General features: G+C 36.1%; 1 protein-coding gene and 1 non-coding gene across 2 annotated transcripts in view; one reads left to right on the forward strand and one right to left on the reverse strand.

Moving 5' to 3' along the window:
• Positions 1-24,349, forward strand: part of Smp_160320 (putative dna double-strand break repair rad50 ATPase) — a gene marked incomplete at both ends in the record, with an annotated part of 46,074 nt that continues 21,725 nt past the window's right edge. The window contains 11 exons of the mRNA XM_018790254.1: positions 1-116; positions 2,182-2,314; positions 3,477-3,575; positions 4,868-4,923; positions 7,150-7,323; positions 8,247-8,328; positions 9,356-9,428; positions 11,666-11,729; positions 13,860-13,970; positions 17,289-17,360; positions 22,332-22,408. Coding sequence (XP_018655615.1) covers positions 1-116; positions 2,182-2,314; positions 3,477-3,575; positions 4,868-4,923; positions 7,150-7,323; positions 8,247-8,328; positions 9,356-9,428; positions 11,666-11,729; positions 13,860-13,970; positions 17,289-17,360; positions 22,332-22,408 — 1,057 coding nt within the window. The remainder of the gene's footprint in view (positions 117-2,181; positions 2,315-3,476; positions 3,576-4,867; positions 4,924-7,149; positions 7,324-8,246; positions 8,329-9,355; positions 9,429-11,665; positions 11,730-13,859; positions 13,971-17,288; positions 17,361-22,331; positions 22,409-24,349) is intronic.
• Smp_tRNA_00668_Pseudo_TTG.1.1 lies at positions 8,497-8,563 on the reverse strand. The gene has a single exon. It is a non-coding gene (tRNA).

Consider the following 24,349-nt stretch of genomic DNA (forward strand, 5'->3'; position numbering starts at 1 on the left):
ATGCTGAATGAAAAGGAATTGAAGAACCTAGGAGATTCTCTGAACTCCATTAAAAGTACTTATGAGGAAAGTCAACAGGCACTCGAGCAGCTTACTCGTATACTGAAATTATTAAGGTCAGATATTGACTGAATCCTTATTCATTACTCGTCAAAATTGCCGAACTGTAATTGCCAATTTGTTCACGTATTTGTTTGTCTTGTATTAGTATAAAGCCCGAAAAGTTATAAAATTCTATAACTCATATCTGTTCAGTTCACATTCCGAGGTACTTTTGACACAAACGTTAGACTGAATGGTTTTTTTCAAGAGTCTTGTTCATATCCCACTGTAACCCATTTGACAGGCTCCTTCCCTTCTCAAGATTGTGGCAGACCAAATATATCACTTCAAAAATAATGATAAGGTTATCACAAAAAAGGTTGGAGACAAGTGATGATATGCTGAAATATAAATTATGTACAAGGAAAAATGTGAGACATTACTTAAGCTTTAGAAGAAGGCATGTTTCGGTTTGTTTTTGGAGTTTGTAATCCACAATTATAAGTAGTCAATGGTTCAAAATATGATCGATATAATCCTAGATGTGCATCCAGATAAATCAATTAATGAGGATATCGATGTGATTTGTAAACAGGGGTGACGAATATACTGGAGTCCTATTATCACGATAGCTGATAAGTGGGAACAAGTAGCATATGTGTGCAACAGTGTATTTGTGAGTGATAATCGATGTGTGATTCCATGAGAGCACAAAACGGGAACGGAAGATCAAGGTCAGATTTTCGGAATGACAATCTGAAAGTCAATAGTGATAATTGCATAAGTTTATCAAATATTTACGAATAACGAAATGAGATCATTACAAAATAAGTTCATGTTAACTCTGTTCACAGGATATTCAGTCTAGCACTCTTCTTGGGAGAAATCTTCCAAATGTTTTTGTTGTTCTCGAATATGACGAGAAAGAAGTGTAGTATTATAGTATTGGTATCCACTCGTGTTATTTTTTTACCTCTCGTACATGCTGTTTGTTTCTTTATTATGTTTTGCTTAAACATTGGTTTAAATATGATATATTTTAAAAAGCAGATTATCTGTATTTAATACTGCCTTGAATCTTATATTCTCTACCACCTCAGCTTAATTAAAAAATGATTTGTCATAAAGTATTGCTTTTGTTTCGGTAATTTGAGTATTTTATCAAGTTACATCCAAAGTTTATTTACATTTTGAGGTTTATTATTCTAGACACATGTTTTTTAACTGCCGGATATTATATTCAAACTCAATTTTAGCCTTTAAGCACTTCTCTTTTGTAGATATTTTTGAAGTTTAGTTATTTTTAGCAAGAGAAAATTGCCAGTTAACGTTTTTGTTAACCAAAAATATGTTTATATTACTGAAATATGCATTAAGCTAGTCTTTTAAGTATTTCAGCTTGCGGTATTTATTGAAGTAACTTGATAATTAAATAGTATCTCAAAGTGTCTGAGTTGTATGAGAGTGGTTAGAGCCTCAGAAACAGCAAAAAGCACTTCTTAAATTGTGTGATGGAGTCATACTTATTTGCCTTAAATCCCAAACGCTTCAATGTAGGATCTGTTTATTTTCTCAACATAAATGACTTGCTAGTAACACTTTTCAAAGTTGCACAAAGTATATTTAATTAAAAGTTTTATATAAGTTTCAAAAGTAGATTGAGGATTAGTGTTTTCAAGCTGAGAACCAAATTTTAACTAGTCTTCATATCTATCTTTTCTACTCATTTATCATCGGCTATCTCCAGTTTTATATTTCACTTCTATTTGTTTCATGTTTTAATTCTGTTACTTTTTCGCAATAATTTCTTCAAATGTTCTAATTTAAACAGTCATGACAATAATTTATCAGATTTTTATATCATTCATTAATTTAGTAGTTGAATTCATGAGTTGATTAAAGCTAGACCATTATGGAAAACGTGGGGTCACTGGAAGACCATTTCGTCATAGTATGGGACTACTCAGCAGTGCACGTCCACGATCCAGCTCACATGATTCAAACCCAGCACCTTTGGCCTCGCACACAAACTCTTAATCTCGAGACCACTGAGCCAGCATCCAACGATGTTAATGTTTAACGTTGAACAATTCGTTCATTTTCAAAATTTTCTGTTGATTTCATTTCCTTAAAATTTAGACTTAATGAATTAAAATCAAATGAAGAAAATAGTGTTACACTTGAAGCTTTAAATAACTGCTTAGATAACAAGGCAAATAAACAGATATTTTTGAATCAAAAAATGGAAGAAATTGAAATGACTGAATTGAAGGTAACTCAATGTTCAATTTTTAAGAATCAATATCATTTTAGTTGATTAAAACAAAAATGATCTAATTCAAACTTTTAATTATAGAAATTAACTTGTGTATAGACCAAAATCAACATAACTTATTTTCAAATGCTAATCAAACGTAACTGATTGGTCAAGATGAAAAATAAATAGGAAAACTTCAAACAATTCTATCAGTCAGTCAGTCAGTCAGACACAACGTAGAACTTCGTACGTACGTACGTCAGTTCGAGTTGTCATACCATATTAGCACAGAGATGCAGTTGTCGATTCAAATTCCATTGTGGTAGAAGTAGTAAAAGTATAAGCATTAATGTGAAAGATAAGGGTTTGAAGATGTTATTAAAGGAGTATAATCCAGTGAAACAAATTTGAAAAGAGAAAAGAGATAGAGACATGAAGAATTCGGAAGATTAGAATTACTTGAGGTTCTTAGTGAGTAGTATAAGCCTTATTTGGAATAGATAATATGTCAGATACATGTTGGCACATTAGTGATGTATACACAATAAGAAAGCATCAAGATCGCGTTGTAGTTTATTTTCGAGGCGAATCTAATCAATAAGATGTGTTTACAAGTCAATAGGAAAGTAAGTTTTATTGTGATAAAGAACATTTGTGCAAAACTCATTATTAACGTTACTAGTTAGAGATCAGAGTGATTTTGAATCAAATTTATAGGATCACATTAGTTCCTGACACATCAATAAGACTATCTGTCGTAGAAAGTACCTTTTGAGAAAACAGGATATCCTACCATCTCCCTTAACTTGGCTCAATTTTCAAAGTCGACAATTGATTAGATCTAAGTTAGGAAATAGAATTAAAGAGTATGGATTTGGTCGCTGTTAGAATGAGAGTAAGAGAACTGTTTTTACTCAATGTAGTGAACAAATAACTGTAATCAACACCACATCTTTTGATGATGTAAAGGAAATCAATAAATCCATTAGTTTATGTTGGAAAATCGAATTTTTTTTCACGAATTGTCAGTTACTCGCTATTTTAAACAGTCTCATCTATCTTAGATTGCTCATTGATAGAATAATATCACAAATGATACATTTTGATATTTCCCTTGTTAATAAAATTTATATTTCAATGGTTAGTAATTGTAAGTAATTCTATTACCCTTGAGTAGGTGAAAGAGACTCAAAAGATGTTGGATGATTTAAATGCAGAAATAACAGAAGAACGTAGAAATGCAGTAAGAAAAGTTATTAAATTGGAAGAAGAAACGGTAAACATTGCTTTTCATAATTTTGTTTAACTATATTTATTACTTACTAATTTTAGAGTAGTCAAATTATATTATAAAAGAAATGTAAGATGTATAGGTAGACCAAACATTCGCAAACCTAGAATGTAGTGAATGTCTGGTATGGATATAACTCCTAGTAATTTTTAATTATGAGTTAGTTTATACAGAGTGAAGAACTTCGAGTTTACGCAAACTGGATAAAGGAATTCAAAAAGAAATTAGAGAACGTGATATTGGGAACCAGAATGTTTGTTTCATCATCAAACTAATGATACCTCATTCTTGTAGATATTCCAACTGAGATATTAACATTACACTATTTAAGTAACTTGTGTGATTTCTTAGTTTCTTTTTATTTTACGGATTGGAATTTGCTCCTAACTATCAATGTTTACTACACGTAACTCGAATCGAAGGGTGCTATTCTAGTTTGTCATTGAGAGTAGAGCACTTCTTCATTGAAAAACTGTAAATAATTGACAAATCCATGGTTTGTGGGTTGAAGCTGTCTGTGACTAGGGAGTAACAAAAAGTTGACTTACAGCAATTATATTTTGTTCTCACTCTATGTTCCATTCCTTTTTCGCTGTCTAACATACTTGATGCCTATTGTCTTACTGGTGGTTTAAAAGCTCATTATATGCCCTAGTAGTTGAAAATGTTGAGTAACATGGCTTACAACAGGTCATAGTGGAGAAGATGCATCCAACCTTTATGTTACTCTAGATATTAAGTTACATTAGTCTTTCTCACATACCCTTTTCATTTTTTATACAAACCATATTCTTAATGTTTATTCTTTCTCAGTCCCATTGATAATACAGTTACTCCTACCATTTTGCTATTCATCTTGTTGTGTTAAGATGATATGAAAAATAGGATTAGCACATATTTATGTTAGACTCTACTTAGAATATGACTGATACACTGTTTGATATATAAACTCAGTATGTTTGAAATATAACGATTCATATCGTAGAGGCTGTTCTAGACTTAACTGGATGGGCTAGACAGAAAGTAGGACTTATAAGTACTCAAGACTGCTCATACGGTTTTTGTGTATCATTGCTTTGATCGATAATTCACTCACCTCTCATTGGCGGGGATCAGCACGTTGATATATATCAACTGGGCAAGAACTCACTCAATCGTTATAACAACTGGGCACGCACATACGTAGACGCAATCGATATAACACATATATACCATGACCAAGGCATTCCATTCCATTTTTCCTTATCAAGGTGTAATTTTGTTTTTTTTATTTACAGAGAAAACTAGGAAAAGCGCTCAATGTTCAAAATGAAAAAAACAAAAAATTAGAAATGTAGGTCAACATCTAATATATTTTGTTAAAGATAGTTGCTATGCTTGATGCTAATTACGATTTTTTCGGTAAACGAACGAAGTTCAATGATACAATGACACGATAGGCTATTTTAATCCGTTGTCCCAGGCCCCGCTAACTAGAACAGGTAGTCCAAGACGAAGTAGGGGAAAATATATTCCGTAAGCAGCCGAAGTACAAGCAATCACAATAGGAAAAAATCAAACGTATTTATACAGTATAAAGTTGTCCTTGGGAAGCATTACAAAATAGCACACTAAAAAGAGACAACGGACCAATAGCGTTTAAGATATTTCTAAGTGGGAAATACGACTCGAAGGTGAAAGGAGCGCTTTTAGCGCGGAAACAAGGAAATTCAAATTTTCAAAATAAAATTACAAAAATAAGTCATTTACCAAGTAAGTTCTGATTAGTTGTCTTTTGGACTACTCGTACTTCAGATCGACTAGACCCACCACTCTGAACCATGGTCGTGTCTCGTTGCAGATTTATTAGGCGTTGGTATTCATTAGCCATGTCGCTAAGTGTGAGTTTTGAATCTTGATCTAGTCAACATAATAGCTGTGTTCTTATGTTACTGAACTTCTGGGACTGGAGGCTGCAAATGTGGATGAGGGCTTTGAACTGGTTTTCAGACAAAGACTTCAACCGGAAGCGTTCGCATTCACGGTTGACGATGCCCACATGCGTAAGAAAGTCATCGTCTTCGTTCATAATTAGCTTCAAACATCGATAACGGGTGTTAAACAATGATGAATTGTCACCAAAATGTTGGCCTAATGTCTGGACTGTGTCTGCGAAAGAGCGATCACGTGGATTCAAAGGCAGGATCAAATTACAGTGCCTGTCCAGCTCACTTGCACCCAACTTTCGAAGTGGCAATCGCACCTTCCAAGCATCATCTTGATTAACAAAATCAAATTTAAATAGGTCTTCATAACGCCGGAACCACATGTCAAAAGTAACGTTGGCATCAGGATCATAATGAAACTCAGCAATTCTATTTGCGATGCCGTCTACTGATGGTGCTGTGGTTGCATTAGATGTGCTAGGCTGTGTGGAAGGTGAAACCTTCATATCTTTCAACATCTGTATTAGTTTCAGCTGCTGTTCAAGTAATGATTCAAGCTTAGAAGGATCTATGTTTCCAAACCACTGTCGCCAAATAATATGCTTGATACTAATTACGATTTTTTCAGTAACCGAACGAAGGTCAATGACACAGTGACACGATAGGTTATTCTAATCTGTTGTCCCAATAGTGGAGATGTGTAGCTCAAGTGAATGATTTTGATGGAGTTTTGAACACTTCACTTCTAACTGAAACTTATGCTGATAGTATCGTTCAGTAGTACGATGAAAGCTCCATGATTAAAACTATCCAGCTCAGAGAACAAAACTCTATCAAAGCAGCGTATCTCACCATATTTATAACTTGATAATATTCAATATTGACAAATAAACAACAATCATTAGAGTATAGAATATTTCATCATTTACTATCCAGTGATTAAATAGTGTTAACATTATACTTAATGATAGACTTATTCAGTCATCTATTACAGTTCATAGGTGTTCATTTCCCGATCATCGTTGTAATAGGATGTCAGTTTTTGGAGAGTATATTTTGTCATAGATTTTTGACTGTAAATTTGAAGTTTTAAATCATAGACTGACTTTAATTAGATATCCATTGACAATTAGGGAATCATATGCTCACTAGTGACTAACTTCAAGAGATATTTCCTGGAGTTCTAGTGGGAAGCAGTGACCAATGGAGTTCAAACCACGTCTGTTATGAGATATCAACTCACTGAAGGCAATAGTGAATGTATCGCTCAATTTCGTAGATTAGTTGAAGTAAGATATTAACACTGTTGTATGCCAACTCAATGATCTAGAGATTAAGCATTTGTACGTGAAACCAAATGTCTTAGGTTCGAATCCCTCGAGCGGGATCGTGGATTCACATTACTGACGCATTCCCTACTAGGATGAAACGAATTTACAGTACTTTCAGATTTTCTCTGGTGGTCTATCTTCAATTAACTTATAAATTCAAGTTACACATTAATACCATCTCAACACCGTTGGATACCGGCCAGCTCAATGGTCTAGAGATTGATTAAGTGTTCGAGTTTATTGATTGATTGATTGATTAGACATTTTGTATAATACTAACATGACAATGTTTATCATTTATAGACCTCATCAAGAAGTTAATGAATTATTACGTAATAAAAGATTTGAAGAATTTTCATTATCCAATAATGTTGATAAATTACACAATAATATACATGAATATAAAATTCGAAAATCAGCTTTATTAAATACAATACAAAAGAAAGAAATGGAGATTAAAACAGCTGAAGAAAAACGGTTAGTTAATGATGATTACTTGTATAATGATTAGTAGTATGTTAAATCTTTATAAAAAAATTGAAAAAATATTCTTTTCAATGATAAATTCTCTGTTCAGGTTCTACAATTCATATATATATATATATATCCAAATGAATAATCCGAAAGATGGTTAGATTAAAAGCAAAGTACATTGTTTAAAGGATGTACATTTAGGATTGTCAAATCAAATGTAATGTTGATATTGACTCATATAGAATGTTAACTTACTTACTTACGCCTGTTACCCATCGTCGAGGAGCATAGGCCGCTCACCAGCATTCTCCATCCAACTCTGTTCTGAGCCTTCCTTTCCAGTTCTTTACAGTTAATATTCATCCTTTTCATATCTGCTTCTATTTCTTGATGTAATGTGTTATTTGGTCTTCCTCTTTTCCGCTTCCCACCACGATTCCAAGTTAGGGATTGAGTCGTGATGCATATTGGTGATTTCCTTAATGTATGTTCTATCCACTTCCAACGTCTTTTCTGAATTTCCTCTTCAGATGGAAGCTGGTTTGTCCTCTACCATAAAACGCTGTTGCTGATAGTATCCAGCTAGTGAATGTTGAGTATTTTGAGTAAACAACTGTTTATAAATACTTATACCTTCTTGATGATGGTTGTAGTCGTTCTCCACGTTTCAGCGTCGTACAGTTGCACTGTCTTGATGTTCGTATTGAAGATTCTCACTTTGAAGTTAGTTAATAGTTGTTTTGAGTTCCATATTTTCTTCAACTGTAGAAATACTGCCCTTGCTTTACCAATCCTTGCCTTTACTGTTAAAACAAACAAATAAACAATTACCTTGTTTGAAATATCTAGATGATAGAAATAGATAGCTCAGATATTCAAGGAGGCTATGTCATTTCTATAACTGATGAACTATTTATTCATTTCAGTGATTTCATACAACAATCATTGAATAAAATGTTAGAAGAGCATGAAGAAAGTTTAGAAAATATAAGAAAAGAATTAAAAAAGGTATGTTTCTATACTTAGTTTGAAAGTTGATCAATTACGGAATAATCTAAGGTGACCTTCCATTATAAACGAAGATGGATAGTGGCTAGTAGTGGAATCCAGGATGCGCGCCACTTCGTCCTATTTGGGACTCGTCAGCTAGGATGTACCTGCATCTCAGAGTTGATGTTCACTCTGGGACTCGAACCCATTACCTTTTGCTTCAAACGCCATCGCGTTATCCACTCAGCTACTGAGTCCTGATAGTCACTTGCTTGTGCAATAGGGTGAAGTTTAAATTCATTTAGTATTGTTTGTTTGAATCTTCCCAACGATGTGTTAGGACTGCAACTGGTCAGTCTCTAATTGGCATATGTGCATACTGTGCGTATTGCCTCGATATAGCCTTAATTCACAAGCATTGTAAGCAAAGATGGATAATGGTTAGCAGTGGAATCCAGGATGCGCGCCACTTCGTCCTATTTGGGACTCATCAGCTGGATGTACCTGCATCTCAGAGTTGATGATCACTCTGGGAAGATTCAAACAAACAACAATAATAAGTGAATTAATAATGTTAGTTATTTCAAGGTTACATTTATTACATAACTTTATGACAATTAACTATCCCGTCAAAGTAATGAGAACTTGTCTAGAGACTTTCAACAGTTATGGTCTCTGGTTCAAACCAGTTATCGGCTATTATTTGCTAGACTAGTTAATCTTAAATGAGTATTTACTTAACAGTTACATTAACCTATGCTCAATAAGTAACTCCGCCTGTAGCTCCTCCGGGGGCTACTGCTGGTCCTAAGCCCGGGTAAAAAAACAAAAAAACAAAAAACTGGATAGAACTAGAAAAGAAGGCCCAGGACAGAGCGGGTTGGAGAAAGCTGGTCGGCGACCTATGCTCCATTGGGAGTAACAGGCGTAAGTAAGTAAGTAATGCTCAATAAGTAAACTACATTATCCAACTAGTATGAACACATTGAATTTATAAGTTTTTTTATGTCAGCAATCTTACACTGTTGTTGAAAACTTTTCATAGATTGAAGAATCACAAAAGACCTCAATTACAAACATTGGAGCATATGAAAAGAAAAAGGAGATTTTAAAAGCCGGTTAGTTTAAATTAAGCAAAATGTCTTTTTTTTACCAAATTTATCTAAGACTGTTATAATGTTTACTTACTTACTTACGCCTGTTATCCCTCATGGGGGAGCATAGGTCAACCACCAGCACTCTCCATCCAATCCTGTCCTGAACAATACTTTCCAGTTCCTATTCATCTTTTTCATATCTGCTTCCAATTCTCGACGTAGTGTGCTCTTCAGCCTTCCACTTTTCCGTTCCCCTTAAGGATTCCAAGTTAGGGCTTGACTCGTGATGCAGTTTGGTGATTTCCACAATCTTCGTTCTATCCACTTTCAACGTCTTTTCCTAATTTCCTCTTCAACTAGACGATGGTTTGTCCTCTCCCACAGAAGGTTGTTGCTGATGGTGTTCGGCCAATGAATGTTGAGTATTTTGCGTAGACGATTGTTTATAAATACTTGTATCTAGTTGATGATGGTTATAGTAGTTCCCCACATCTCAGCTTCGTACAATCGGACTATCTTGACGTTTGTATTGAAGATTGTGACTTTGATAATGGTTGACAATGGCTGCGATTCCCATATGTTCTTCAATTGTAGGAATATGGGTCATAATCTTTACATTATGTTTAATAATAAAACAATGAGGATAATGGTTATAACTATGGTAGTTTAGTTTCTGTAAATAACCGGCTTGACAGTGATTAGCGCAGTTAAAACATACCCCGATTGAGATATGTATCACTGATAAGACTGATGATAATTTAAACGATCTTTCTAAATTCGTGAAGCTAAACCATTTGGTTATGAATTATTGGTCTAGATATACAATACTCATTCCAAGGTATAATGATCCTCGATTTAACCCTATGGTAGTTTGCTATTCAGTACTGATGAAAGGTTCTGAGGGCTGCACGAAACAGCAATTCAGTCATCGTTTTTTTCTATGACTCCAAACTCTGTCATGTAAATCCAATACTTTAAATGTTCAAGCACGTCCAAACTATAATTTTTTTAATCAGTTTGACACGGTGAGACCATTATTTATGGACGATCTTTGAGCGATGTTAAAGTGACCTTGAGGGTATCCACCGAATAACTAGGACCAAATGAGGATTATAAATCAGTTTGAGGAATTAGAATTATGATTTACAGTTGATGGTTGAGGTTAGAAATTAGATTTAGGGTTTTCATCACGAACTAACATCAGCTAAAATGCCAAAACGTTATTTAGCCGAAAGGATGGGTGAATTGCGCGCCAAAACTCGAGACCGGTTATCTTATTCGTGATTGGTTCGTCTATAAATTGTAGTCTCTTCCTTAATACTAATTAAAAGTTTAAGGTTTAATTTTGGTATTGTACAAAAGTCAACTGCAGTGACCTTCTCCAGTTTATTTACTACTAATTAAGATAATAACAGTAGCTTATGCTGGCCAGTCAATCTTACTATTCTATAGTGATGATTGAGACTGAATAATATGCATAGCTTGCTATGTTGTATAAAAGTGAGGTTTCTGGTCTATTGTTCTTGGGCTATACGACGTATGTCGATTTAGACTTAAACAAGAAGTGTGGGATCTCAGACTTCACTCTTTATTATAAAATGGAGGAATGCTATGCAACGGTACGAAATTGAGAAAGATGAATACTAGATTAAGGATATCTTATATAAACAGAGTTGAGCAGTTGTAAACAGAATATTGTTGGGAGGGGGGAGGGCGGTAATGTGAAGCGTTTATAATATGTTCGTATAAGAGTTTTATTGTAGGTCATAGAGAACAAAGTACTTGAATATGTCTTCTTTCAGAAACATAGTCCCTGTTTATTTCATTTGATCCAAGGATGACCACTTCTATGCTTCTTGATAAATTATTTGGAACCTGGTTTTAAGTTGACAACGCTTCCCCCACTTCGATACAATGATCTTTAGCATATCAGGTTAGAAAAGTTGACGCTACTACATAGATTTTGTGACACCTTCCCCTATTCATCTGGGGGTAATTTCACGATCATTCTGGTATGAACTTCCCTAAGTTTGACGTATTTACACAGCAGTTGCTAAAACTATATATATATATATATAAATCCTAGTGCAAATATATGCATATTCCTAATACTTTATAAATCTTGAATTATGTAAAACGGCCTAATTAGGGTTCATAGTATACATCTTTACTCATTGTAAGGTAATCACTGTTTTGGGTTGACTTATTTTTCGATTGGAATGAAATTAAAGTAATTGTAACATGATATGTTGTTTTAGATGAACAACGTTATGAATCTGATAAGGATAAACTACAAAAAGTTTTCAAGAAAAAAGAAACAGAGTAAGCGTTTTTTACTAATGCAGGTAAAATATTTTTTGAAAGCATTTTGTGCTACTATTTAAATATTAAGTAGTTTATTGAAATAAGCAAAAATAACATGAGCTACTCTGAAATTCAAGAGAGGAGGATATAATGAAATAGTGACTTAGATTCTAGTATACATATAAGGGTAATGGTTAATCAGGGCTAGCCATATAAAAAGGTTTCAGTCATCTATGCCTTAAAACAATGACTTATCTGTGATAATTTTCAATACATAAGAAATGGTCAGATTAGGAATAAGGTTTGTGATAACGAATGTTGACATACAATTCCTCCATTTCCAATCATCACAATCATCAAAATACCACATTGCTCGAAAATTAAGGACTTTGAACCTCTTGAGACTGTCATATTGTGGCAACTCATTGGTCCATTAGTCTGAGTTTTATAAGAAATTGTGGATCTTTGTGATAGCTGGTCCAGTCGATCAGAACTCTTGGATTGGTTTCATAATAATCTTGCTCCTAGGTTAAATGTTACGACAATCATATTCTTTCTTCCTAATACCTATTAGTAATGTTCAGGTTCTAACCTCATGGTTCATTTACACAACTTTCATTGTCGGTTTAGATAAAGTTTCAGCACTCAGGTCTAAAAGAAGTAAGCTTCTGATATAGGGGGTTCAGATTTGACGACGAGAAGACGACCTTTAAGCCAATGCGTTAAATGTAGGTATTCCAAAAATTTCCTATTTGATGCATTCGTGTACAGTCACAATAATTCACGATTCCGATTACAATGCTGCAAGCCGAACTATTCTATTCTGGATCGATGAGATTCCTATCCTATAAGTGTTTTTCGTGCTTTTATGAACAGCATGAGTGCAGCTCCTAGTGTGTAGGAGGCATTTTCTTCTTCACGACTGAGATACAACAACACATCATCCGAACCTAATTTATTCTGTCTAATTTGGGTTCAATAGGTTCCACTTATTTAGAGCGCCACTAAATTTTATCTCATCATTCCCTCAGCTATTTCGTTAGTCCTACCAGTCTCCCTCATTGTCCGGACATGTACCTATATTTCATGTACTTATATTAATTATTGCTCTGATTGTTAGAAGGAGCATTGGCGTCATGGCTTTCAAAGTATCTCAGCTTTCACCACGAGGCTTCATGATTCTTATAAATGAAGATAGACTAACTCCTAGGGCAGAGTTTAAATGGTTTAAATGATTATTTCTGGTCAGCGCTTTCATGGAAAAGTTGTCTCCTACCGAGAGATAAATTCAAGCGAACTAGATTAAGTAAAGAAAGAGAACAGTTTGACTGATGACCAACAAAAGATCCTACATACATAAAAGGCTTAACCTGAATTCAAGTCACTTTTTTTACTATAAATTCGCAATATCTTGTTGGCTTCGGCCAAAAATTGTAGAATTCATTAAATAGTTTAAACAAACAGTAAGGGACTTCATAGATTACTGTTGTATTAAATCCTCCACTGGTCAGTATCGCATTTCTTTTTCTAGTAGAGAATGAATTATCACACATCAGTAAAACATCATTGACCTGCTCAGTACTTAAGTTTACAATTCGATACTTAACATTTGTGGATAATTACCCTGTGATAAATCGTGTTATAAGTAAACCTTTTCCATTTAATTTTCAAAATTATCAACTGAGTACATAGTTCATTCACCGAAATGCCCTGGTACGGCCGAGAGTGGAGAGAGTCCGCTCTCCCTCTCCAAATGCTATAACATGGCCATGCGTACAAAACCTCTGACAGGGAAGTCCTACTCAATGCCTTCTCGTGACGGGGGTGTTGTTTACGAAATTGAGAGGACAAAAAGTGAATATCCGGCACTTTAACCGGGTTGGTTGACACGGAATGTCCACTTAGGGGAGTTGGAAAACCCTAATTCCAAACCAATGAAGCACATGGGCTCCAATATCTTGAGGGAACAAATGGCGTATGAACCAATCGTCGGTCACCGGCTACCACATATACGTCTAGAATACATCCTAACAATGATACAACTTTCTATCTAATCAGTCAATTTCTTACCAGTTTTAACTTTTTTCCCACTTAAAAGTACTTTAGTTTGCTTTCTATAAGTTAATAGTTTATATTTCATATCTCTAGAGTAATACAAGTTGAAAAGGAATATATGATGAAAGCAGAAAAAACAGCTGAACTTCAAGATCAAATTAATGAAATGCTTGAAAAAATGGACAATTTAAATGTATCAAATAAGTTAGTAATGATTCATTTTTATAATTTAATGAAGTTAAACAAATAAACAGTGTGTAATCCAAAGTTTTGATACTAAGTAAAGATGAATAATGGTTAGCAGTGGAATCTAGGATACTCATTCCCTTCTATTTGAGATTCGTCAGCTAGGATTTCTCGCATCTCAGTGTACCGTTCACTTCAAACGCCATCGTGTTATCTACTTAGCTACTGAGTCTAGATAGCCATTAGCTTGGGCAATAGAGTGAAGTTTAAATTCACTTAATGTTTTATATAGTCGAGATCATGAGTGAATTGAAGCTAGACCACCATGGAGTTCTAGTGAGAAGTCGTGACCAGTGGAACTAATCCATGTCAGGTAGAGACAGGTATCTACCTCAGTACAATAGAAGTTGGTCGCGCAATTTCGTGGATTGATTGAGGTTAGACAATAACACCATTGGATGCTGGCTCAGTGGTCTATCGATTAAGTGCTCTGGAGCGAGACTGTTAGGTCCTGGGTTCGAATCTCGCGAGGCGGGATCGTGGATGAGCACTGCTGAGAAGTCCCACAATAGGACGACATGGCCATACAGTGCTTTCAGGTTTTCCATGGTGGTCTAGCTTCAATTGACTCATAATCTCAACTATATAAAATTACTAAAATTTACACAAAACCCCCTTCTGATCACTTGGTGTTGTTTGCTTGTATCTTCCCATGGTTGTTTAGGACTGAAATTGATCAGTTTTTTGCTAGTCATTTCATTCAAAGTTGACTTTTAATGAAATTTTATGATGCGTGTTACATTTTGTTTATGATTCATCAAATGAATGCAGTTTTTAAATAAGGATTAGCCTAGTATTTAAACTTTGAATCCATCAATTCATTGGTATAGATCATTGTAGTCTCATAATGATAACAAAACTTGTCTATACGAGAACGTTTGAAACTGTCGATCTCATAAAATGATGTTTCATGATATCGATTGACGAAGTAGTGAAACGTCATCAGTTGAGATGGCTGGGACACGTATTACGTATACCCAACCACCGACTGCCCCGACGTGCGATGTTTTATGGTGTAGGAGTAGGTTGGAAGAAAGCTACGGGCGGCCGGACTAAAACGTGGCACAAATCGATGAAGTCACTGACAATTAGACTGAGCCATATTGGTAGATATAGACTACCTGGTTGGGATCAGCGAGATGATATCAACCGATGGTGAGGGACCTTGAATGACATGGCTCAAAATCGTTTGCAATGTAGCAGGTGCATCCACTTATTGTGTTCTCCCAAGTTCTAATCTTCTGAATTCTTCATGTCCCTTTCTTTTTTCTCTTTCAAAATTTATTTCACTGGATTATACTCCTTGAATAACATCTTCAAACCCTAATCTTTCACAATATGCTTATACTCTTACTACTTCTACGACTATGGGATTTGAATCGGTAACAGCATCTCTGTGCTAATGTGGTATGGCAACTCGAACCGATGTATGTACGTACGAAGTTCTACGTTGTGACTGACTGACTTACTGACTGATTATATCAGACTTTAAATTTTTATATTTCGGTTGATACAATGAACATCATTAAATTAAATATATTAATGATGATAATATTTCTGATGGTAATATTCAATTATCCAAGATCAGATCTTTGATAAGATGTCACGTTCTAATTATTATTAACCCTATATACTCTCTTAATAAGTACCAAAAAGCAGATATTCCATGATACCATGATATTTGGTTTGGTGCTTATGGTGTATTCTGATGTCACCTATAATCAAATATTCAATGATAACACCTGTAATTTATTTTTATTTTCTAGCTGCTATAGTCTTGATAAATGTGTATCAGCACAAATTGGAGTGGTGCTCCGTTAATCCAGCCTCTAATAGATTATTTAAGTATTCTAAATGAGGCAAGTCAGTCAGTCACAACGTAGAACTTCGTAAGTACGTACATCAGTTCGAGTTGCCCAAGGGACAACTGCTTGAGGTCGGTCACACACGACCTTTTTGTGGGGGATTTTTGATGTGTTAGCTCCGTTCTTCAAAGGACCTTACCGCCGGAGACGGAAATCCATGGAATAAGGTGAGGTGTGCATTTTTAGGGTCGACCTTTACTAACCCCACCCCTCCTTGTGGGAAGGCAGCATCGCTGTCATGCTGGTTGTCTGAAGGAAACACCTTACTGTCGTCACACCTCTGTACGGTCGGCAGTACGACTTCGCCTTCGGACCTTGGGTTTGCTGCTTTTAGTCTTACCGCTCTTCAACCGACCTGCCTAGCATGGTAAGACCTTGAGGAACGATTGTTCCAGCCAGTATAGCTCGATTGAATCATCACGATAGGCAAGCCCGACCACCACGTCAAGGTAGCAGCAACGGTCGGGCTAAATGAGGCAAAAATGGCCAGGATTCAGATATATCAAACGAGTTCCTTGTTTATGTATATAAAGGTTTTGTTTCCCATTTTAACCAGTCAATGCATACTCTTGGTATGTATATAACTGAATGTGTTCATCTTATACACCCATCCTCATGACAGTGTTAAAGTAAACACTATGTAAGTGATCATTCAAAATGAATCCATAATTGGAGAGAGTAGATAAATCATCCTTACGCCTGTTACTCCCAATGAAGCATAGGTCGCCGACCAGCATTCTCCAACCCACTCTGTCCTGGGCCTTCCTTTCTAGTTCTATCCAATTTTTGTTCATTCTTCTCATGTCTGTCTTCATTTCTCGGCGTAATGTGTTCTTTTGGCTTCAATCTATAAATCTAATAATACTGTTGTCTAGTAAACGTTTGTTATAGATTTTTAGTATTGATGGATTTGATATCGAAATAATCTATGGACTATTTCTAGTTAACATCATTACCCAGTGACTAGAAGGGAAATCTAAGTTGTGTAACTTTCATCCTATTCTATAACATTCTGGTTAGTATGTTACTTAGTATTAGCTAGAGCTTACGGACGAGAACCGGTGCTTTCAACGTGATATGGTTGCCGACTAGAGCTTACACCAAACACTTAAAACTTTACTTATCAGGTACAATGAAAGATATACTTGAAACTTCTATACAAATAGTCAATTTTGTCAATACAAGCTATGCATGTAGATTTTTCGTAAACCAAGAAAGTGAAATATTAACTTTTAATTATACCTTACCCGAAGTTTGTGCTGCTGCTGATGTCTTTCAGAAGGACAATAAAAGCTCCACGACCAAAACATCAAATCTTCTCCACCATTTATTATTATCCAATCAAATCAGTTTTGAACAATTAGTTACTATGTATAAGTTAATTCTTTGTCTTCTTTCTATTCTCTTCTAGAAGTATAATTGATAATTTAAAACAACAAGCTGAAATGATCAATGGCCAATTAGCTAATGCACGTAAAGAAAGGTAATGTTATTCAATGTTTATCATTTTATATTCATAAATATAAGTATTCAATTGCTTAATATGATTTGAGTACATTATTGTATATCAGTAAAAATCTTTTCCAAGTGATAGAAACAAATGTAGTGCCGTGTTTCGTTAATCGCCCACTTCGATAACCGTTATAATTTTAATCTTAACGGTGAGTAAAATCAGAAGACAAAGAAAAGCAGCAACCTCAGTTTATTGTCGGATAACTCAGGTCAGAAAGCTAACAACACCTGAGCGAATATCAACGAGCGAGCGAGTGAACAGGCGAACAAGCGAAGTGGTACTAAGCAATTACATAGGCAATTTATAGTCAAACTTAATAAAGGGCACAGCAAAACAAAACAAAGGCTGATAATAGTATTTGCGTGCATACATATATAGGAAGGAGTATAAGTCATCGAAGTGTCATGTGCTCTAGTGGTATAACAGTGCAAAGAATATGAAAATTGTTATTATTCGGATGACGATGTCTGTTAAGTTAGTTAATAAAAAGGGCTTGACCAAAATTGACTATAATCGAAATTGATTGTAAGATGGTTGCTATACAAATTCATAAGTATTTATTGAAGGATATGATATACATCGTTCTTATTTACTTTACTTACTCACGCTTGCTACCCCCAATAGAGCATTGGTTACCGACCAGACATCGTTCTTAAGGTCAATCTATTGTTGAAATGAAATATTTTTCTGTCATCAACTACTCTCCTTGTATCAATATGAGTGATTTGTCATTGCTGAAGTAATTAAATTATTTATTATTTATTTATTTAAACACATAAATATTGGTACAAAGGGGCACCAGATATATATATGCACCACACAAATCCCATTTGATTTATGTGAGGGCTGTGATACTGCCCAGGTGCCTAAACTGAAGCAGGTGGTTTTCTTAGGGGACCACACTCGTAGCCTTTCACCTAAAGGTCTGATCCACAAGGCAGTGGAGCATCGTGAGAAGATGCAGTCCCATGGTAGGTGGTGACCAATAATTGGTTTACACGTCATTTGTTCCCTCAGGATGCTGAAGAGCCCATGTGCACCATTGGTTTGGAATGAGGGTTTTCCAACTCCTCTAGGTGAACTTTCCGTGTCCACCAACCCGGTTAAATCGCCGGACATTCGGTTTTCGTCCTCTCAATTTCGTAAAGAACACCCGTGGCACGAGGATGCAGTGAGTAGGACTTCCCTGGCAGTGGTTGTATGCATGTGGCCATGTGAGAGCATTTGGAGAGGGAGAGAGGACTCTCCCCACTCTCGGCCGTACCACGGCGTTTGGGGGCAAAAGTAATTGAATACTTGACCCCCCCAAAAACTCCAACAGTTTGTTTTGAAAAACACTATTTTTCTAGACAACTTATTTTAACAAAAACATAGAGATACATGAGATTGATGAGTATGTTATTGATATCTGTCTATAAACTGGTGAAAATCGGGTAAACAATTAAAAGGGTAATTTACTCTGATTTAGAACTGATTGGCAAACTTCTTATCAAATACAATATTAACTTACTTACTTACTTACTTACGCCTGTTACTCCCAATGGAGCATAGGCCACCGACCAGCATTCTCCAAACCACTCTGTCCTGGGCCTTCATTCATCTAATGTCTGTCTCCGTTTCTCGGCGTAATGTGTTCTATGGTCTTCCTATTCTCCTTTGGCCTTCAGGATTCCATGTGAGGGTTTGTCTTGTGAAGAAATTGGGTGATTTCCTCAAAGTGTGCCCAATCCACTTCCAGCGCTTCTTCCTGATTTCTTCCTCCTCTGGAATCTGGTTTGTTCTTTCCCACAGTAGTTTGTTGCTGATATTGTCTGGCCAACGGATCTAAAGTATCGTGCGTAGACAACTGTTAATAAACACCTATATCTTCTAGATGATGGCTTTCGTAGTTCTCCAGGTTTCCGTCCCATACACTAGAACTGCCTTGACATTTGTATTGAAAATTGTGATCTTGGTGTTGATTGACAAATGTTTTGAGTTCCAGATGTTCTTTAGTTATAAATATGCTGCTCTTGCTTTGCCGACGCGCGCACTCGCATCTGTATCAGATCAACCGTGCCCATCAATGATGCTACTCAGATATGTAAAGATTTCCACATCCTCCAAAGCTTCTCCGTTAAGTATAATTCGATTGGTGCATGTTGTATTGTGTCGGAGAATCTTGCTTTTCCCTTTGTGTATATTGAGACATACTGCTTCTGAGGCTGCTGCTACACTGGTCGTCTTCTCCTGCATTTGTTGTTGCGTGTGTGATAGAAGAGCCAGATCATCCGCGAAGTCTAAATCGTCCAGTTGCATCCTAGCTGTCCATTGTATCCCGTGCTTCCCTCCAGATGTTGACGTCTTCATGATCCAGTCGATCACCAGGAAAAAGAGAAAGGGTGAGAGTAAGCAACCTTGTTGACACCGGTCTTTACTTCGAACGAGTCAGCAAGCTGTCCTCCATGCACGACATTCCAGTTTAATCTATCAAACGAATTTCTTATGATATTGACTATCTTCTCAGGCACGCCGTAGTGTCGAAGAAGCCTCCATAGTGCTGTCCTGACAACACTATAAAATGTTTTCTCTTAGTCTATGAAGTTGATGCAGAGTGATGAATTCCATTCAATTGATTGTTCCACAATGAGCCATAGTGTTAGCTCTGCCTGGAGACCCTCTGGGGTTACTGCCGGTCCCAAGTCCCGATAAAGGAGGAGGGTTGGGCATGGGGTTAGCGACCTCATCCCGTAGAAAACTAACTCGCTGAAAAAAACGCTAACCAGAAAGAAAAGTAATTCAAACCAATACAGTATTGAACTAATGATTAATTTTCTAGAGTATACGCTTTAATACCATAATGAGTTGTTTCATAATACTCTCATTTATTGTAAAAACACTGAAACTCTTCTTAGTAAGAAAAAATTGTTTCATTATTGACGATATTGGTTGAAAGTAACACGTTTAATAAGGAGTAACTTGATATCCTAACATTGGAAAAGAGTTATCAAAGAAAGCTTAAATTTAATCTTGAAGGAACTGATTCTCATCATGAGATTCAAACGAGTGACACTGTAATATACTCCACTGCTGATCTAATCAGATAGCGACTGATTTTCTGTTGGAGTGGGAGGTTTATATAAATTGACTACTCAGAATAGAAAATTTAAATAAAGCATTTGTTTAATTATCCTCTATGTCATGTATCATCGTTAATGTAGAATCTATTTAGGACCGATCCAACTAATATGTTTAGTATATAGATTATAACGATTACTTTAAGTCCATCAGAGAAGTCTGAAATTATCAGCATGTGTCAAGTCAGTATTCTGTAGTGGGTGTCGAGTCGGGGACGGACTATGATCAACACTACTATTCGATTACGCGCCCAAAAACGACTCGGTTCCTTAGATAACTCGTAAACCAGAAGGCTTTACTAATCCAGATCAAGTATATTTATTGGCGATCTCGTGGTATCGAAATAATACCGAGACGTGCCAACGGGTACAGGCGAAATGGGCAGTGCGTAAGGAAGTTCGAACCAAACAAGGCGGATAGCGAAACTAGAAGTGAGTCTGATACAGTTAAACAAATACAGTAAAACAATCTCTGGTACAATTGGTTACAACAATAATAATTGTTTCTGTTATTCCAATCGTGTTCTTATCGAGACTGGCCGGTCACTACAAGTCGATAACTTTGATTTATCGATCGTCATTTCATTTATCAATCAGTATTAGTTATTAATATAAACAGTGGTTAAGTATATTGAATAAATATTATGAAAACTTTTCACTTAATGTCTACTAATCACAGCCTATTAGGGAATGATGGTAAATCAGTTGATGAGGTTATGGATCTTCATCGATTGAGATGGTTGGGTCACAGGTTACATATGCCTGAATACCGATTACCACGACGCGCTATGCTGACTAGTATTGACGATGGTTAGAAGAGAGTTAGGGGTGGCCAAACCAAAACGTGGCATCAAAGCTTGAAGTCACTAATGTTGGGATGACCCTGCATTTTTTTTCGCAAGCGACATGACAAGCTCATGAGTCACCAAGGTGCATTTCAACCAATCAGCGATTAATTAGAAATTATGTGAAGTTATGTTACTAAAATAACGAAAATGGAAAAGTCACATGTGGAGATCCTGATTGGCTGATTAATATACTGCTACTATGTTTAGCAGTATTCTAGAACTTCCGGTAAAACTCAGGGACTCTCAAATTACTATAAAATTCCTGTATTTTCTGTACATAAATGAACCCTGTAGTAAAGTGCTTCACACACACTTTGTGCCTTTTCTCTGGTCTTCAAGTCGGTGTATAGTTCTAGCTCGGGGGTACGGCACTAGCTTAGGGAAGCGAATATAGCGTTCACAATCGGCCAGACGTAACAACTAACTTCTAGTCTGAGCCATGTTGGTAGATGCAGACTACTTGGTTGGGGTCCGCGTGACTATGGTAACCAATGGTTGGAGACTCTAGATGACATGGCTCAGAATCGATCACAATGGCGTCGGTGTATACACTCTTTGTCTTCCCTTAAACCTTGAGACTAAAATTGCTTCATATCTGTCTTTCTTCCTGTACGATATCGTTACAGACAACCTTTCTTGTGTATACTACCACCACTAATTTAACTACTTCTATGAATTCGGTGTTCATCTTGTTGTGCTAACGAGGTATGGCAACTTGGACCGATACATATATGTGCTTGGTCCTACATTGTAGCTGACTGACTAACTGACTAATCACAATTATTTATCTTTGACATGATGAAGAAGATTTATAACTCAGATAGATGATTTCGACGGAGTTCTATTCTCTGAGTTGAATAGTTCGATCGTGGAGCTTTCATCGTCCTTCTGAATTCTATCAACAACAAAAAAACACATTTCTCTTTAAATAATATCAATTCATAATAATACTACTACTAATCATTCTATTTATAAAGGGTTCAATTACAACGTAAACAACGTAAAATTCATAAACAAGTCAATAGTTTTAATGATGAACAAAATTTATTTATACGTAAATATCAACGACGAATTAATGAAACAAAAAGTAAAATTAATTTAATTTATAAACAAGTAAGATGATATACTACTTTTATTTTAATAATCTATATCTATCTATCTATCATATCTTATGTATTTGTGGAGATTTTAGTAAAGCTCTTTTAATGGTTGAATTGATAAGTCAATGAAAGCTAGACCCTCATGGAAAACCTAGAAACACTTGACAATCGTTTCGTCCCATTGTGGGACTCCTTAGTAGTGCGCATCCGCAAAACCCCCTGTGATTATGATCACCATATGCTCATTAGTGATGGTCTACAAGGGGTATTTCCTGGAGTTTTAATGAGAAGCTGTAACCAGTGGAGTTCAACCAAGTCTGTTGTGAGATAGTAACTCACTGAAGACAATGGTGGACGGTGGCGCAACTTCGTGGATTGGTTGAAGTTAGACATTAACACTGTCGGATACCGGCCAGCTCAATGGTCTATAGGTAAAGCGTTTGCGCGCGAGACCTATAGGTCCTGGGTTCGAACCCCGTGAGCAGGATCGTGGATTCTCATTGCCGAGGAGTCCCACAATAGGACGAAACGGCTATCTAGTGCTTCCAGGTTTTCCATGGTATTGATTTTATTTATTTGAACACATAAATATTGGTACTAAGGGGCACCAGATATATATATGTGCCACACAAAGAAATTGTCGTTTCACTTAATTATGTGAGGGCTAGGATACTACCCAGGTGCTCAGACCGAAGCAGGTGGTTTTCTTAAGAGGCACACTCGGAGCCTTCGAACTAAAGATCTGACCCACAAAGCAGTGAAGCATCGTGAGGAGATGCAGTCCCATGGTAGCCGGTGACCAATAATTGGTTCATACGTCATTTGTTCCCACAGGATACTGGAGCCCATGTGCACCATTAGTTTGGAATGAGGGTTTTCCAACTCCCCTAGGTAGACTCACTGTGTCCGTCAATCCAGTTAAAGCTCCGGACATTCTCTTTTCGTCCTCTCATTTTCGTAAAGAACACCCGTGGCACGAGGATGCAGTGAGTAGGACTTCCCTGGCAGAGGATGTATACGCGTGGCCATGTGAGGGCATTTCGAGAGAGGGCGGTTTTTCCTCACTCGACCGTACCAGAGCATTTGGGGTCTAGCTTCAATCGACTCATGAATTCAACAATGTATTTTGTTTGAAAATGATTATGATTATTATGCAGATACATCCAGCTGACGAGTCCCAAATAGGACGAAATGCGCGTTCTGGATTCCACTGCTAGCCACTATCTATCTTTGCTTATACAATATACAGTTCTAACTAATTTATTGAACATATTCATATAAACAAATAAACACAATGGCAACCAATTCCAAATATATTCATTCATTCAATACATATATTGAATATTGAACAATTTAAATTAAACTATTATTGTTCTATTCTTTATTTTAATTGTTCATATCTTGAATATACATTTTCATTAATTGAACTTTTATTTCAATATTATAACCTTCATTTTAATCAATGAAACCTTAGTAACTAAATTATGAATAGCTGTTATATTGTTCAATTTGTTGCACAGTAACAAAAGTAACTAAATATAGAAAGGATTGATTAGTATTCCCACTTTGAGTATGATAAATCTGATTATGAGATATTCAATGTTTCAAATTATTAATTTGATCAATGAATTGATTATAGAAATTTGGCAAGCAAACTAGAATATAATAAATAGAGAAAAGAATAATATTTGAAAGAGTGAGTCAATTGAAGCTAGAACACCGTGGAAAACCTGGAAACACTGGACGGCCGTTTCGTTCTATTATGGGAATCCTCAGCAGTGCACATCCACGATCCCACACTCGCGAGATTCGGACCCAGGACCTACCAGTTTCGAGCCAGAGCCCTTAACCGATAGACCACTGAGCCGGCATCCAACGGTGTTAATGTCTAACTT

Source organism: Schistosoma mansoni, chromosome W (genome assembly GCF_000237925.1).
Source record: "Schistosoma mansoni strain Puerto Rico chromosome W, complete genome".
Taxonomy (NCBI): domain Eukaryota; kingdom Metazoa; phylum Platyhelminthes; class Trematoda; order Strigeidida; family Schistosomatidae; genus Schistosoma; species Schistosoma mansoni.